Source organism: Octopus bimaculoides, chromosome 16 (assembly GCF_001194135.2).
Source record: "Octopus bimaculoides isolate UCB-OBI-ISO-001 chromosome 16, ASM119413v2, whole genome shotgun sequence".
Lineage (NCBI taxonomy): Eukaryota > Metazoa > Mollusca > Cephalopoda > Octopoda > Octopodidae > Octopus > Octopus bimaculoides.
Genome location: NC_068996.1, coordinates 53,064,223 through 53,080,110, shown reverse-complemented (window position 1 = coordinate 53,080,110; position 15,888 = coordinate 53,064,223). Strand labels below are relative to the sequence as shown.

General features: G+C 36.8%; 2 protein-coding genes across 4 annotated transcripts in view; one reads left to right on the top strand and one right to left on the bottom strand.

Annotated features, from left to right (window-relative positions):
- Positions 1–9,886, top strand: part of LOC106868976 (DNA polymerase delta subunit 4) — a 10,575-nt gene extending 689 nt beyond the window's left edge. Inside the window, exons 2-4 of the mRNA XM_014914459.2 lie at positions 5,681–5,764; positions 7,846–7,957; positions 9,176–9,886. Coding sequence (XP_014769945.1) covers positions 5,681–5,764; positions 7,846–7,957; positions 9,176–9,230 — 251 coding nt within the window. The 3' untranslated portion in view covers positions 9,231–9,886. The remainder of the gene's footprint in view (positions 1–5,680; positions 5,765–7,845; positions 7,958–9,175) is intronic.
- A 1,209-nt stretch (positions 9,887–11,095) lies between these two features.
- Positions 11,096–15,888, bottom strand: part of LOC106868973 (uncharacterized) — an 11,975-nt gene continuing 7,182 nt past the window's right edge. For all 3 annotated transcript variants that reach the window (XM_014914454.2, XM_014914455.2, XM_052973771.1), the window contains 3 exons: positions 15,603–15,702; positions 13,540–13,617; positions 11,096–13,019 (listed from right to left, as the gene is read on the bottom strand). In XM_014914454.2, coding sequence (XP_014769940.1) covers positions 12,948–13,019; positions 13,540–13,617; positions 15,603–15,702 — 250 coding nt within the window. In that variant the 3' untranslated portion in view covers positions 11,096–12,947. The remainder of the gene's footprint in view (positions 13,020–13,539; positions 13,618–15,602; positions 15,703–15,888) is intronic.

Genomic DNA, 15,888 nt, shown 5'->3' with positions numbered 1-15,888 from the left:
ATATATGTATATATATATATATGAGGCTAAACAACAACAAATTATTTAGACCAAAACTAATTATTTAATAGCCTTTAATTTGTTTCTAAAAGTATACTTTTGGACTGGATAGGGAAAGTAAGAATTGGAACATCGATAAATCGAGCTTAGACTTGTTAGAAGTTTTGAAAGAAAAACTAATTTAACGATGTTTGTGTACAAATATAAGTCTGAGCAAACAAAATTGAAAAGGAAAAACTATCTTACTGGAATTAATTAAATTTGAAGTAGAGTTGTTATGTAACTCGATTATAAATTGAAAACTGATAGACGGAGATGTGTACGCATCAGTTATATTTAAATTAACTCGTAACATTACTATCGCAACATTCTACCTCATAGAGAAACAAATAACAGAATTTAAGTTTCGTTTGGTAAGGAAGGAGCTTGGAAGAAAGTTGCGATAGAAAAAATATATAAAGCTTCAAACTTTTGTTTTCATCTAAATCCCCAAATTTTTAATTAATGAGATATTCTTTTATTAATTAGGATGTTGAAGGCGGCTAGCTGCCAGAATCTTTAGACAAAATACTCGACAGCATTTCTTCCGATTGTTTACGTTCTGAGTTCAGATCTAGTCGTGGTCGATTTTTGCTTTTCATCCTTTCTGGGTCGATAAAGTAAAGTATTAGTCAAGTACTGGGGTCGATGCAATCTGTCGACCAGCTCCCTAGTCTTGGGCCATTAATTTCAATCCATTATTATCAGGATGTTGTCATTATCGACATAGACGTTTTACAAGTGACTGTTATTGATATTGTGTACACCATCTGGCTTTCTACTCCCTCCCTCCCCCTATCCATGCGTTATCCATTGTATTCTTTGCTAAGAGGGTAGGGCTAGGGTGTAATTTGAAAGGAAGTTGACTGTTATTTCTAGCAGATCGAGCGATCACAGAGATTTCTCCGTTGTTCCTTCGCCTATGTTGATCAACTGATATAACAAAAGGAGTTCCATATGTGACATTCTCGTCTAAAATACGTTTTAAATCTATCTATACTGTCCAATATGGTTTTCCGTTTTAAGACGGTAGTGTGAGTTGAGAGACTGTCTGTTACCTCTGCCTCGTATACGACAGTTTCCGTATTACAGTGGCCGTTCAGTGGACATGTTATGTTATCTCCACAAGAGCAGTCTCAATGTAGCCCTACCTACTAAAATCTAAAGGAAACTTAGGGTGTGCCTATTAAATATTGCACTGAACTTATCTGTATGAGGGAAGTGTTTGCCTTGTACGTTTAGGAAAATCGGTTAATATTCAGTTTAACACCCGGCCACAAAAAAATAAATAAATAAATAAATAAATAAATAAAAAAGTAATAGGTGTAAAAAATGTGTAGTAAACGAATCTGAAAACCAAACTTTGTGCAAACGAGCCGGGAGTGGGGGTGAGGGGAGAGAACTTTCGGAAAATTCACACGATCCGATTTTTTCCATCATAACTTTCAGGAAAATGGATAACTTTTAATGAAATTTTATATAAATAACCTTCAAATGGTATAGATTACGATTACAAAGAAATTTGAGGGGAAAACTTTTCCTGAAGGGGTGGGGAGAAGATTTTGGGAAAATTCACTCAATCCGATTTTTTCCCTCATAACTTTCTGGAAAATGGATATCTTTTAATGAAAGTTTATACAAATACTTTTTAAACGGCATATATTACAATTATAATGAAGTTTATGGGGAAAAAATTTTCCAAGTGGGTGGGAGAAGTTTCGGTTCAAGAAGACCACATAAGTTGGAATTTCTTCGTTTTGACGGGGATTTTTCCAGTCTTCGAAATGATGGGAAGAATCTTTTTATGAAAGAACAGTTTGGAAAATTTATGATTTTTTTTTTACTACCCCCCGCCCCCCAATGATGATACCAATGGACCACACACGTGCTCCATTGGTGGGATATAAGCATTAACAAAAACAATAGTAATTAAAATTTTTACTCCCACCGTAATTAAGCGAGGCCACTTGTGTGTAAGAAAAAGACATTTTCTGACAGAAAAATATGTTATTAAAATGAATTATCTTTTACATACCTTTTATAAAAAAAAAGTTACTGTGGATAAATGCCAGAAATGACCTGAGGCTCTCTAATATTTTAAATTATAAACAGAAGCAATCAGGGATGGCGAGTGGGGTTTAAAAAAATCATAAATTTTCAAATTTGTCTTTTATAGGTTAAAGATAGGTTAAGAGATTCTTCTGCTGATGTCTTTTGCTAAATTCTTGAAAACAATGACTGGATAACAGGAACCTGTGTTAATATGATAGTTTCTCATTTGACCTCCTAAATGGTATATAGGCACCGGACTCCAAGTCCAGAGCATATCAAAGAAATCCACCGTTTTCAGTCCAATGGAATTCATGGTGCTGGTGTGGTCCTTTCTAAGCTTATCTAGCATGTGACCATTTGCCCCTCTTTATATTGCCAGTGCTTCATCCTTGTAGAGACCGATGCTAGTGGAAGTGAACTTCTTTCTGAGCAAATCAAGGATGAAGAAACCAGCAAGGTCACATACGTCAGCACTGTCAAAAGTGCCCGGTTCCTATGTCAAAGGAGCCTTCTGGGTCAGTTCGTTTGGCCAAGGCCCACCCCTTACGGAAGAGTAGGGTTCTTCTGACATGCACGTCACTAACTTCAGTGTAAGACCTAGCGAAATCCAATCCCTTAAAAAGGAACTCCTTCGACATAGATGGGTAAACGTCCACTGTATTGAATTGGGTAAACCTAGCCCTACCCCCTTCTGCTATTGGTTTTAATCTATGTTATGACCTCGATGTTGATGTAAAAAATTTGGCTGCCATTTCAAACAATGATGGCATAGAGGCTCCCATGTTGGCTTCCATGGATATTGTTTTGGCTATCAGTTTGCTTTCATTATCAACTACTTTATACAAATACTGTAATATGATGACATACTCGTCTTGATTGTATACCTTTTAAACAAAAGCACTCTTTGTTACTGTTTAACTCAACATGAACCAAAGAGGAAACCTTTACATGGTCACTGATCTTTTAACAAAAGCCAATCAAACTTCCTTCTCGTCACTCCTTACTATCTTAAATGTAATACCATACTATTGTGCAATTCTAGATAACATTATACTTGAAAAACAGATTATGGTTATTATCAGGGCTGGCCTTAGGGTTGCTTGCTGGCACCCCGGGGAAGCTGAACTTCGGCACAATTACAAGTATAATTTAAAAAAACTTTCATAAGGAGAAAAACTGAAAATGTAGACTAAAAAGCACATGGTACCCCAGGTGATACCCGAGTTGCCAGTACCTTGACCTGATCTTGGTTATTATTAAAACACTTCTGATCGTAGCAGATTTTAATATATGTAGCTGTCACAAATAAAGAAAAGATTTTTTTCTCTCCTTGGCATGAAAATTTAATTTTCTGTAAAATTAATTCATAATTTCTATGAATTTTCTCTTTGAAACTTTGAAACTCACTCACATCTACTGGTGGGGATTTTAGTTTTCTTTCTCCAATTGCAGGGCATATTTCAGTCCACTATTAATTTTTTATCTGTGCATATGTCATTACATAACTCCTAGTTAAATATCTTATGTAAGATTGTGGTGGTCATTGACGTTGTCATTACCAACACTCGTACTGTGGCACTCCATCGGTTATGACGACATGGGTTCCAGTTGATCTGATGACCAGAACAACCTACTTAAAATTAATGTGAGAGTGGCTGAGCACTCCACAGACACATGTACCCCAAATGTAGTTCTTAGGAAGAGTCAGCATGACTCTGAATGTGTCAAAGTTGGCCCTTTGAAATTACAGGTACAACTCATTTGTACCAGCTGAGTGGATTGGAGCAATGTGAAATAAAGTGTCTTATTTACAATAAGTCACAACATACCTAAATCAGAATTGGGCCCCTAGACCCTGTGCACTAGCATAGCTAGAGTGTGTGCGGCCTGGGGTGGCCCTTCCTTTTGCTGCCCCCAGATCCCACAAAAAATACATATTGCCTACAACAGACCCAAAAGTGGTGCCCCTTTGAAAGTGTTGCTCCTACTTCTCCCACCTAGCTACACTAGTGACCCTGAATACCCTAATTCCTAATCATGAGCTGAATACCCTAATCTCTAAGCCACTCACCTTCACCTCTTAACCAACATCAATTCTATAATTATATCCTAATAAGTCTGCTCAGTTGTGGAAATGTAATCACCAGTAATATCGTCTTAAAACATGGGCACACTGGCAGTTTGCCTGGGAGCCTCATGGGGTGTAGGGGCCCAATTCTGATTTAGATATTTTGTGGCTTACTGTGAATAAATAAATAATATAGGGCTCAGCACATTGATTTGTCCAGGGACCTATTATTATTATTAGTTTGTCCATCGTTGTCAGCGATGATCAAGGACATGGGATAAGAAGACGAAATACGGCCTGTCAGACAGTTTGATGCATGTTTGGAAGGCTTTGTCACGAGTCGGGCACTGGTGGTCTTTCAGGATTGAATGCAAAGAGTTGACTCTGGACTTGTGTAGTTCGTGTTTTCTTTGTGCTCCCACAATTCTGTTCTGTTCATAGTAGGTGACACCTTTATTGGTGCATCTTCGCTAGGTGGGTAACTCTTATGCTTGCATTTCCCAGGTGTTGAGGTTGATCTCAAAGCTCTTTGAGTTCCTGAACTAGTTATGTTTATAAAAAAAAACAACTTATTTACTTAAGTTTTAATGCCATCCTGTTCAAAATAGTTACCTTGCACAGCAATACACTGGTCCCAGCATTCCTACCACTTTTGGAAACTGGCCTGGAAGTTGTTTTCTGTAAGCAAGTTGAGGACCTTCTGTGATTCCCTCTTGATCTTGACAATGGTATTAAAATAGTGATCATTAAGCTGCATTTTCATCTTGGAGAAGAGATGGAAGTCTGTAGGTGCTAAATCTGGTGAAAAGTGTGGGTGCAGAAGCGATGTTGTTTTTTGGTGGGAAACTCGTGAGTGAGGAGAGTTTGGTGACATGGGTGCATTGTCATCATGAAGAATCCAATTCTTTGTGCTCCACCGATTAGGGTTGCTTTCGCCAAATGTCCTTCCTCAAACACTTCAAAACATCACAGTAGAACTCTCAATTGGCAGTCCGACCCTGGGGTACAAATTCTTGATAAACAATACCACAGATGTCAAAAAAAAAAAACAATGAGCATGCTATTAATTGAACTGTGGCTTTGCCGTTTCTTTTGAAGCACTCATGCCATTTGAAACATTGCATACAACCCATTGTCTCATCTCTGTAAGTTTGCCAAAGCATGATCAATGCCTCTGTAGCAGATTTCCCAAGTTTAACACAAAATTTCACATTGGCTCTTTGTTCCTGTCTTTGACAAAAATCACAGACAAACACAGCATACATGTGATCATGAAAATACAAATTTCACTTGTGAAATAAACACCGTGGTGTCACTTGGCACACTGCCTCATGATGGTCACTGCTAGCTTTCATTGTGCACACAGCCATGTGCTGACATCTGTTGGCATGCTACAGAACTAGAACTACAGAACTTTTTGATACCTCTTCATATTTTCAAAATAAACTGAAACAAAGTCAGTGTGTCAACAAAAAGATTAAAACTGTTTTTTTTATTCCAATTTTTTTTTTCTAATTCCAGATGTTCAACCTTCCAGTTCCAATGTTGATGAATTAAAAATTTTGACTGAATTTGATGTAAACTGGAAATATGGTCCCATGTGTGGTATGTGAATAATTAACCCTTTAGCATTCACATTATTCTGTCAAATACATTGAAACAGGTAGAATATTTGGACCAGATATGATCAGTTTAATCCTTTAGCATTCAAATCACTCGGTCACATGAAATGTCTATTTATCCACATTGTTTTGAAATAATCATACAATTTCTCATAGCTTCAAGATTTTGATGGTGTGATTGTTTATTTTTAGAATGACATTGTAGGGTAGGTTTGAGAGGATATATCTGGCCAGTTTGAATGTAAGACTGATAAAATATTTGGGCCGGATATGGTCAGTTTAAATGCTAAAAGGTTAAACAAAAAAACTGATTCTAGTATAATTTTGTTTCCATCATATTGTTTCAAGTTTAACCCATGACTTCCCATAATTCTATTAACTGGAATTTTTTCATGAAACTTTGATTTCTAGCATAAAACAGCCTTAGAAACACACTGGAATGATCAAAATAACATTTCAAAATAACATTTTAAATAGAAATAAGCGAGATATTGGGTGATAAATTAGCAAATCTCATTTAAATATCAGAGAAATATACCTAGTAGATACAGTAAAAAGGTTAGATATGTGTAAATATTGACAGATAATTACAAAATTTGTAATTTTTAAGTGATCTCATATGAGATCACTGGTAGGTAATGGGTTAATAATGCATTTTATTAATATTTTCATATGGTAGGTACTATAGAAGGAAAAAGCTCATCTTGTGACAAGCTCAATCTGAAACCCAATATTGATTTTTAGTACCCTTCTGTTGTTGATTCCCTCAAGAAAAAGCATATTCGACAATCACATTTCCCTTCCTTTACAATTTTTAGCTTTATATAATAAATCAATAGTTTTGCATCCATTATTTTTGTTGTACTGTTTTACTAGGTAACATCTTTAAGTGATTTTTGAAAATTTAGAAAATATAATAAAATGCAGACTGGTTCACCATCTGGTTCACCAGTCCTCAGTCAAATCGTCCAACCCATGCTAACATGGAAAACGGACGTTAAATGAGGATGATGATGATCATCATCATCATTTAACGTCCGTTTTCCATGCTAGCATGGGTTGGACGATTTGACTGAGGACTGGTGAACCGGATGGCTGCACCAAACTCCAATCTGATTTGGCAGAGTTTCTACAGCTGGATGCCCTTCCTAATGTCAACCACTCCGAGAGTGTAGTGGGTGCTTTTTACATGCCACTGGCAAGAAAGGCCAGTCAGGTGGTACTGGCAATGGCCATGCTCAAAATGGTGTATTTTATGTGCCACCTGCACAAGAGTCAGCCAATGTTTTGTTCACATGCCACCGGCATGAGTGCCAGTAAAGCGAAGCTCAAAACGGTTGTGCTCAAATGGTACTTTTTATGTGCCACCAGCACGGGAGCGAGACCGCTGCTCTGGCAGTGATCATGCTCGGATGGTGCTGTTAGCACTCCACTGGCATGGGTGTCAGTCATCAAATTTGGTTCAGTTTCAATCACTTGCCCCAACAGGTCTTCGCAACCTGAGTTTAGTGTCCAATGAAGGAAGGTTGGCATGGGTGGGTATGGGTGGCATGGCATGATATATATATATATATATATATATATATATATATATATATGATGGACTCTCCCATTGAAGACAACCAAATGTAAGTGCTGTGCATTAGCTCACCTGTCCCTCCATCAAATTGATATTGTCTGAATAGGTGCACGTCAGGTGTCAAAGTGATTGCAGAGTAACGTGAAAGGAAGTGTTTTGCTCAAGAACACAATGCATCGATCAGTCTAGGAATTGAAATCATGATCTCATGATTGTGAGTGCAACACCCTAACCATTAGGCCATATATTGATAGGAACACCATCAACATAAATAGATTATCTTTTAACTGTTTGGAGGATTAAGAGCTTCCATAACAACCTATAAACTTTAGTTTCACTGAAATCTCTCCCTCTCTCTCTCTTTCAGACTCTCTCTCTCTCTCTCTCTCTCTCTACCTTCTTTCTATCAGCATTACTTGATAATGTTTTTAATTTATGTCAGGGATACTACATAATGTATCTAACTAAATAACATTCTACTACAGGTATTACCCGTTTGGAACGATGGGAAAGAGCTTCTAAATTTTCCCTTGATCCTCCACAAGATGTGAAAAACATTATTTTGAAACATGGCACTGACACCAGCTTCAACACAAGGTATATACATTATCATTGTTGTTGTTGTTGTTATTATTATTATTATCATTATTAAAGGTAGCAAGCTGGCAGAATCGTTAGCATGCCAGGCGAAATGTTAGTGGTATTTTGTGTATCTTCACATTCTGAGTTCAAATTCCGCCGAGATTGACTTTGCTTTCGTCCATTTCAAGGTCAATAAAATAAGTACCAGTTGAACACTGGGGTCAATGTAATTTGTTTATCCCCTCCCCCAAAGTTGCTGCCCCTGTGGCAAAATTTGAAACCATCATCATCATCATCATTGAGGTGTCAAGCTGGCAGAATCGTTAGCTCACCAGGCAAAAATGCTTAGCAGCATTTCGTCTGTCTTTATGTTCTGAGTTCAAATTCCACCAAGGTTGACTTTGTCTTTCATCCTTTTGGGGTTAAGAAAATAAGTACCATTTAAGCACTGGGGGTCAATATAATCAACTCGCCCTCTCCCGCCAAATTTCTTGCTGCTACATGTATATAGTAAAAAGGAATATTACATTACTTCCTCTTATAAGTTTAATTCCATATCTGCCAAGATGTACTTTGCTGTTTTGTAAAAATTAATATTAGTTATAAACATCAGGGTTCATTCGACTGATTACGTTGCAAATTCGCACAAGGCATAGAATTTATTGTGTTGTTTGAATTTTTATGTCCTTCCTGTCTTCCTGATGCAGTCTGCCAGTGCTTACCTCCAAATTCTTTGACATATTTCAGTATTTGCTGAAGATTTGTTAGTGAATTGGACGAAATGATTAAGTGACATTTTCTCTGGCTCGTTACATTCTGAGTTCAAATTCCACTGAAGTTAGCCTTGCCTTTTGTCCTTTTGGGGTCGATAAAATAACTAACATTTGAACACTGGGGTTGATGTAATTGATTTAAACCAGGGATGGGCAACTCTTCATCAGCTGGGGGCCGCATCATACCATTTCCAAGTGGGAAAGGGCCACATGATAAAACACATATACATGAAATATTACTTGCCCACTTTACACTGAATTTTTTGTAGTTCTTCTTAATTAGTAACCTAGAAACTCATTGAGGGCCGCACAACAACATGTTGAGGGCCACATGGAGCCCACAGGCTGCAGGTTGCCCATGCATCATTTAAACCTTCCTTTAAAAAGCTTCTGTCTTGTGCTGAAATTTGAAATCAATATTTTGCTAAAAATATTATATTAATGTTTCATTTCATTTCAGTTTATGGGACCAAAACGACTTGTTGAAACCCATGATTGGATCCAGTGCTGAATAAATTGGAAGCTTTTGCATTTTTATTTTCATGAAGGCTCCGGCTTCAAGTTGTTGCTGCTAATACTTTTCTGGTATGGGCTCTGCCTTACATAAGCCCTTTTCTTAACCTAAACTCAAACTTTTGTATTTCACATTTACCATTTCATTCTACATACACCCCTGCAGCCCAGCATTTTAATACAAAACACCGCACCATGTTTTAAAATGTGTGGACATGACATAAAATTGTTCTTAAACATTGAATTTATGAAAGAGCATATTTTTACAGTTTATTGAGTTTTTATATGTTTGATTTATTTTTTATGTAATTTATATAATTTATACACTATGTTATGTTGATAACATCTAGATGAAGCTGTTTCTTTTCCACTCACCAAAGTGAATGCAGCTTTGACCAGGAGGAATTGATATCATCAGATGGTATCCAACGATCATCAGGTGTTTTAACCTTGAACTGTAACACCACCACCCCTGCGTCAGCAGAGGTGGCCAAATCACAGTAAATATACCCCAAATATTTACTTTCGAAACAGAAATTAATCTTTTGTATACTTTACCAAAGCTGATATTTTTTGTTGTTAAACTATAAAATAAATTTATTTTTAATTTCAAGTTTTGAAAATAAAGAAATAATTGCAAAATTTTGTTCCAAATGAATTGAAGAGTTTGATTTTATTAGATTTTCTTCTATCAATTTTGGATTTGTGTAAAATAAAATGAACAAACTTCCTTGAAGAAGCTGTCGTTTAGCTACAGTTCAATCCTGATCAGGCAAACCCGTGATCAAAAGCACTTCAGTTGTGATCACCTCATTTTGTTTTCAGGTATAATGTATCAAGGACTACACCATCTTATGTATCCTTCTTGTGTTAAGTGTTATTGTGGAGGCGCAGTGGCCTAGTGGTTAGGGCAGCGGACTCGCGGTCATAGGATTGCGGTTTCAATTCCCAGATTGGGCGTTGTGAGTGTTTATTGAGCGAAAACACCTGAAGCTCCTCGAGGCTCCGGCAGGAGATGGTGGTGAACCCTGCTGTACTCTTCCACCACAACTTTCTCTCACTCTTTCTTCCTGTTTCTGTTGTACCTGTATTTCGAAGGGCCAGCCTCGTTACACTCTGTGTCACGCTGAACCTCCCTGAGAACTATGTTAAGGGTACACGTGTCTGTGGAGTGCTCAGCCACTTGCACGTTCATTTCACGGGCAGAGCTGTTCCGTTGATCGGATCAACTGGCATCCTCATCGTTGTAACTGATGGAATGCTGTAGATAAGTGTTATGATGGCAGGATGGAGAACCTTGCCAAAGATTGCTTGTTGAGAACACCTTTGTTGCAGTGATAATTGTAATTTAACTCCATGTCATTCCTGGTTGAGCAGACCTGTTACCAAAAGACATTCTTGCTGTGACCATTCTGGCATTTTGTATACACATTATCAGCATAGTCTTCTCTAATCTTAAAATAGAAGGGTCAAATCTGAGGGGCATTTGGCTTCGATTTTTTGTAGGTCAAGCAATTATGTGGAAGCTCCCTGATTGACTTATTGAGGATGTTGTTATAATTGTCGTTTATTGTAGGTTTGTGTGGGAGAAGAGAGAGAGGGGGAGATCAAGGGGGGATAGAGAGAGAATAAGAGAGAGACCAAGGTAATAAGAAAGAGATCAAAGGGGAGAGTGAAATAGATAGATGGGGAGAGAGGTTGAGAGGGAAAGGAAGATAGAGAAAGAGACAGAGAGGGAGAAAGAGTAAAGAAGAGAGAGAGAGAGAGAGAGAGTGGGACAGAGAGAAACTAAGGTAGATGAGAGATATCGAGGAAACGGTACAAGACAATGAGACACTGTACAAAAGGAATGCAGAGCAACACAGAATGAACATCAAAATAACTTTATTCTATGAATACAATTCAACTCATTTCTTGCCATCTGTAATGGAACTGCTGAGTGTCAAGGAACATTTTACAAATATTTGAAGCAAATAAGCCACAAAAATGCTTCCAGCAATAGTTTATTGTAAATACTGATTTGGTTTTCAGAAGTGCAAACTTCTGTAGTATTTATTTAGTGAAGAAATTAATAATTTAACAATATACAAGGAGAGGCACTTGGCAACACTCAAAATAACACAAGACTAAAAGAATGACTTGAGGTAGTATTGGTCAGTGTTTCTTTAATTTTTGAGATACCATGTAGAAGTTGTCTTGTTAGTGCATATATATATATATATATATATATATATATATATATATATATATATATATATATATATACATAAGGCTGTTTGCAGGGAGATTAGGAGTGCTACAATACAGAGGCCACATACTTAATATTCATACATACATATGTATGTACTTTCATTTGTAAATACAGATGTACATGCATCCACACACACAAAGTTCATAAGCTGCAATTTCAGAGATAAGATAGTTTTGGCCACTATTTATGTCATCTGTCTTGTGAAGGTAACATGTAGATGCACATATGGGTATTTGAGGACACTTAATTATCAGTATATTACTTTCTTCAGGCCAATGAAAACCCCCATGATAGATAAAATGGTAACATAAGAGATGAAAAGAGATGCAGTCATTGTTTCCATGTGTGTGTGTGTGTGTGTGTGTGTATGAGATAGAGAGAGAGAAACAACAGTTTAGATAATTGACAACAATTTATATGTTGCAAGATCTTTGGTAAACAAAGTTCAGATGGAATTGGAAGCCTCTCGTGAGAATGTTTAGGGGTCTCTCCCCTCTCTTTGATACACTTCATTCTCAATGAACTATCAGGAAACAGCAACTCATCCAACAGGTTAAAAACCTTATTGATATGGATCCCATCAAGAAGGGCCATCACCAAAGAACTTATGGTGTCAGAGTGGACTATCAGAGGACATTCAATACAAGTCGTTTGTATTGAGGTGAGACCAATTCTGCAAAGACACAGAAACCCATTTGATCCATGCCAAGATTAAAACCCCTCCACAAACATGACATGCTTTGGTTCATCAAGACCCAAAATCTAACAAGAGAAATGAGAGATGGCTATGTACAGATGCTTCTGATGTCCTCAGAGTTTGTAGAAATTGTGATGGCTTTAGGAATGGTGAGTAAAGAAAGTCATATCATATTTTTCCACAGGGTCTCAGTAATTTTATGATAATGTAACTCCAAACTTGCTATGGACTGCTACGTTTGGAGTGTTGTTTAAAGGGAGACTAATCAACATGCTCACAATACCATAGCTCCACTGAAGGCTGTCATTATCCAGTTGAAGTAAAAGCTATTCAGTGTAGGCTTGTCAACTATTCTGGTTCTGCATTGAAACAATCATCGCAGCTGAAGGTGGAGTCACAGAATAATCTTAGAAGAAAGCTTACAGAGAACTTGTCCACGAAATTTTATTAAATACATTTCGTTTTTGCTAAATTAGAATTGTCTTACTGAATTACTATATCCTCAAATACCTCTAATACTCTGTATGAATGTGTGTGCGTGTGTGTGTGTGCACGCGCGCGTGCGTGCGTGTGCATGCAAAAGTGTGTGTGCATGAGTATAAAATGCATACAAAAAGATGGCAGGTTGAAATTTCAGAACTAGATTAACTGTGTTTGTTTTCCACATAGTTTGTATTTCTATTTTTATGTTCTTTAACAGGTAACATATATAAATTTGGTAAATCTATTACAAATAGGTTTCCTCGTGGTGCAAACCATCAGTTTCCATTCTTACTTCTGAATGGTCAAGATTTCATTTTCCCACAGCGGTTTCATTACATTCACAAATGACCAGTAATTTGTCTGAAAAAATAATTTTTTTATTTAGTTCAATCTTTGTTTTAAACCAGTAAATTTTAGAATATTCTAATAAATTCAGCCATAGATCAAATCAATTTTGTTACTACAGTGAGTATCAAGCAAGAAGTCAAGATCATATGTATATAAATGCCAAAAACATTAAGAGTGTAGTGGGGCTCCAAAAGGGGTCTCAGGGAGTAGTATCCCTACATTCCTGTGCTAGTTTTCCATCACATTTCTTAAAAATCATGGTAGAGGCCTTGGTCTCAGGACCACTCCTGTCTAGAAACTGAAGTTGGGGGTAAGCAAGGGCGTGCTCCCCGTAGAAAATCCAGCTTCAAAAAAGCCTCATGATAGCAAAGGAGAATGGGCACCAGCCAGCCCAAAGGTTGGGATGGGCTGCACCTGCCTACCTTGGTTGCTATGGCATTGAAGTAGATCCAGCCATTCCCGTTAACAGGGACAAAACCCGGATTGAAAACACTGGATGATGATGATGATGAATAACAGTAAACTTACTTACTTCCATAATTTTTAACTTAGTAGCTGGTTTGTTGTTTTCTTCCATTAATCTTAATTTTTCTTGTGAAGAATTTAATTCCTGAAAGCAAAAACAATATATTTCAGATTGTTTAGAAATAAAAAAGACAGCAAAGAAACATAAATACACTCATCCATACTCTGATACAACACAAAATATTTTTCCTAAAATTTGAATTGTTTACACTTACAGAATTTATAAATTGGATCTAGAATTCCATTTTTATGTGACCAACTAGAGCATTGTGTTAGAGAGGTTAAAACAAAAGACATCTGAAATGCAGGTCATGATTAAGTATTTAGGTACTGGCAACAGACTTAACAGAATTGGTCTCTGTCTTTCACACAAATGAATGATACTGACTGAGTGAAGAAATACAATAGAATGGGGGGGGACTAAAATGTCTTCAATGTAAAACTCAATGGTTAATATAGTGATTAAAACTGGTGATGATGGTTACATACATCGCAGAAATATTAGGTTGATATTAGGTAAAATGGGATTCTCTGAAGGGTCTCTGGAGTAATGTTACTTGACAAGGTGCATAGTTCAGAGATCAGAGAATCTCTTCAGGTTGGGCTGCTACTTCATACTGAGCACAAGATGGATTCTTCAAGTTCAGCTAGCTGGCAGAAGACCTAGGGGTAGACCAAGAACAAGATGGCTAGATAATATCCATAGTTTCAGTTGGACATTCTTAGAAATCCAGCTGGAAACTGTAATGACAGTTGCTTCTAATTGGACTCTACGGAAGAGGGGCTTGAGGACTCCCTACCTCCATTCCCAATGACCCTCCCAGGAACAGTGAACTAAAAAGATGGATGGATGAATATAAAGTGAAAATGTAAGCGGATATGTGAAGTATTTTGTTGTTTTTCTGGGAATCTAAGAGTAATATTCTTTTGCATTCTCTCAAGAAGCAAAAGGAAACCATACACAAGGATCTTCTCTTGAATCAATATAATTAGGGCCTTAATGGTTCAAATGTATTTTAGGCATTAATGCTAGAAGGCACTGGGAAACTTATTTATGTAAGGGGAAAAAAAGACATTACAGTAATCCCTCCTCTATCGCAGATGTTATATTTCAAAACCTCCCACAGAAATAATTAATATCTAAAAAAAAATATAAATACCTATTGGCTGCAGAAACCCGTGATATACTGAGGAGTTTGTGATATAAATTTACACATATTAGCCAGAAAAATCCACACAGGAGTGGCTGTGTCATAAGTAGCTTGCTTACCAACCACATGGTTCTGAGTTCATTCCCACTGCGTGGCATCTTGAGCAAGAGTCTTCTACTATAGCCTCAGGCCGACCAAAGCCTTGTGAGTGGATTTGGTAGACGGAAACTGAAAGAAGCCCGTCATGTATATATATATATATATATATATATATATATATATATATGTGTGTGTGTGTGTTTGTGTGTATGCTTGTGTGTCTGTGTTTGTCTCCCCCAACATCTCTTGACAACCGATGTTGGTGTGTTTATGTCCCCCATAACTTAGCAGTTCAGCAAAAGAGACCAATAGAATAAGTACTAGGCTTATAAAGAATAAGTCTTGGGTTTGATTTGCGGTGCTCCAGCATGGCCGCAGTCAAATGACTGAAACAAGTAAAAGAATAAAAGAGTAAAAAGAGATGTAGTGAGTGTGTGATAGGTGAACCACGATATGGCGAATTATTACTATATTTCATATCTATGAGAGTATGCATGCAATTAATTAGATTTGTTCTAATTAAGTATCAAAGCATCAATATGGATACATTTTGCCAAGAGCTCTTACTGCCATATCAGCAACAATGTAATTAGGAGAAATGTGAAAGGTGTAAATCTGTTATTGTAACAGAGCATAATAAAGAACATACTTCATGTTGATAACTATTCTTAGAAAAATATAGAATATATAAAGCATATTGGGCAAGAGTAACTTTCAGAACATAAGCAATTGGAAAGAGAAGACTTTGAGAGACTTAGTTGGAAGATGACTCAAAAATTAGCCTAAATTGGTTAAATAAGAGATCTTTAATAAAACATACTAAAAGAATTTGTTTATTTCTCTTTCTCGCTTGCTGAAATGCTTCGTGTTGATTTTCTTCTTTTTCATCAAGTCTTTCCAACACCTGTCGTTTGGCTTGGCTGAAAAATAAAATACAAAGGGAAGAAACTCTTGTAACACTATTATTTAGGTAGACTATCATAATTATTTTCACGTCACATCCTTTTTCCCAAGCTTATATGATTTTGATGTACCTTCTCCAGGACAACATCTCACTGTCTGTTTCAATTCCTTGCTATTTCCTTTTTTTTTTTTTTTTTTTTTTT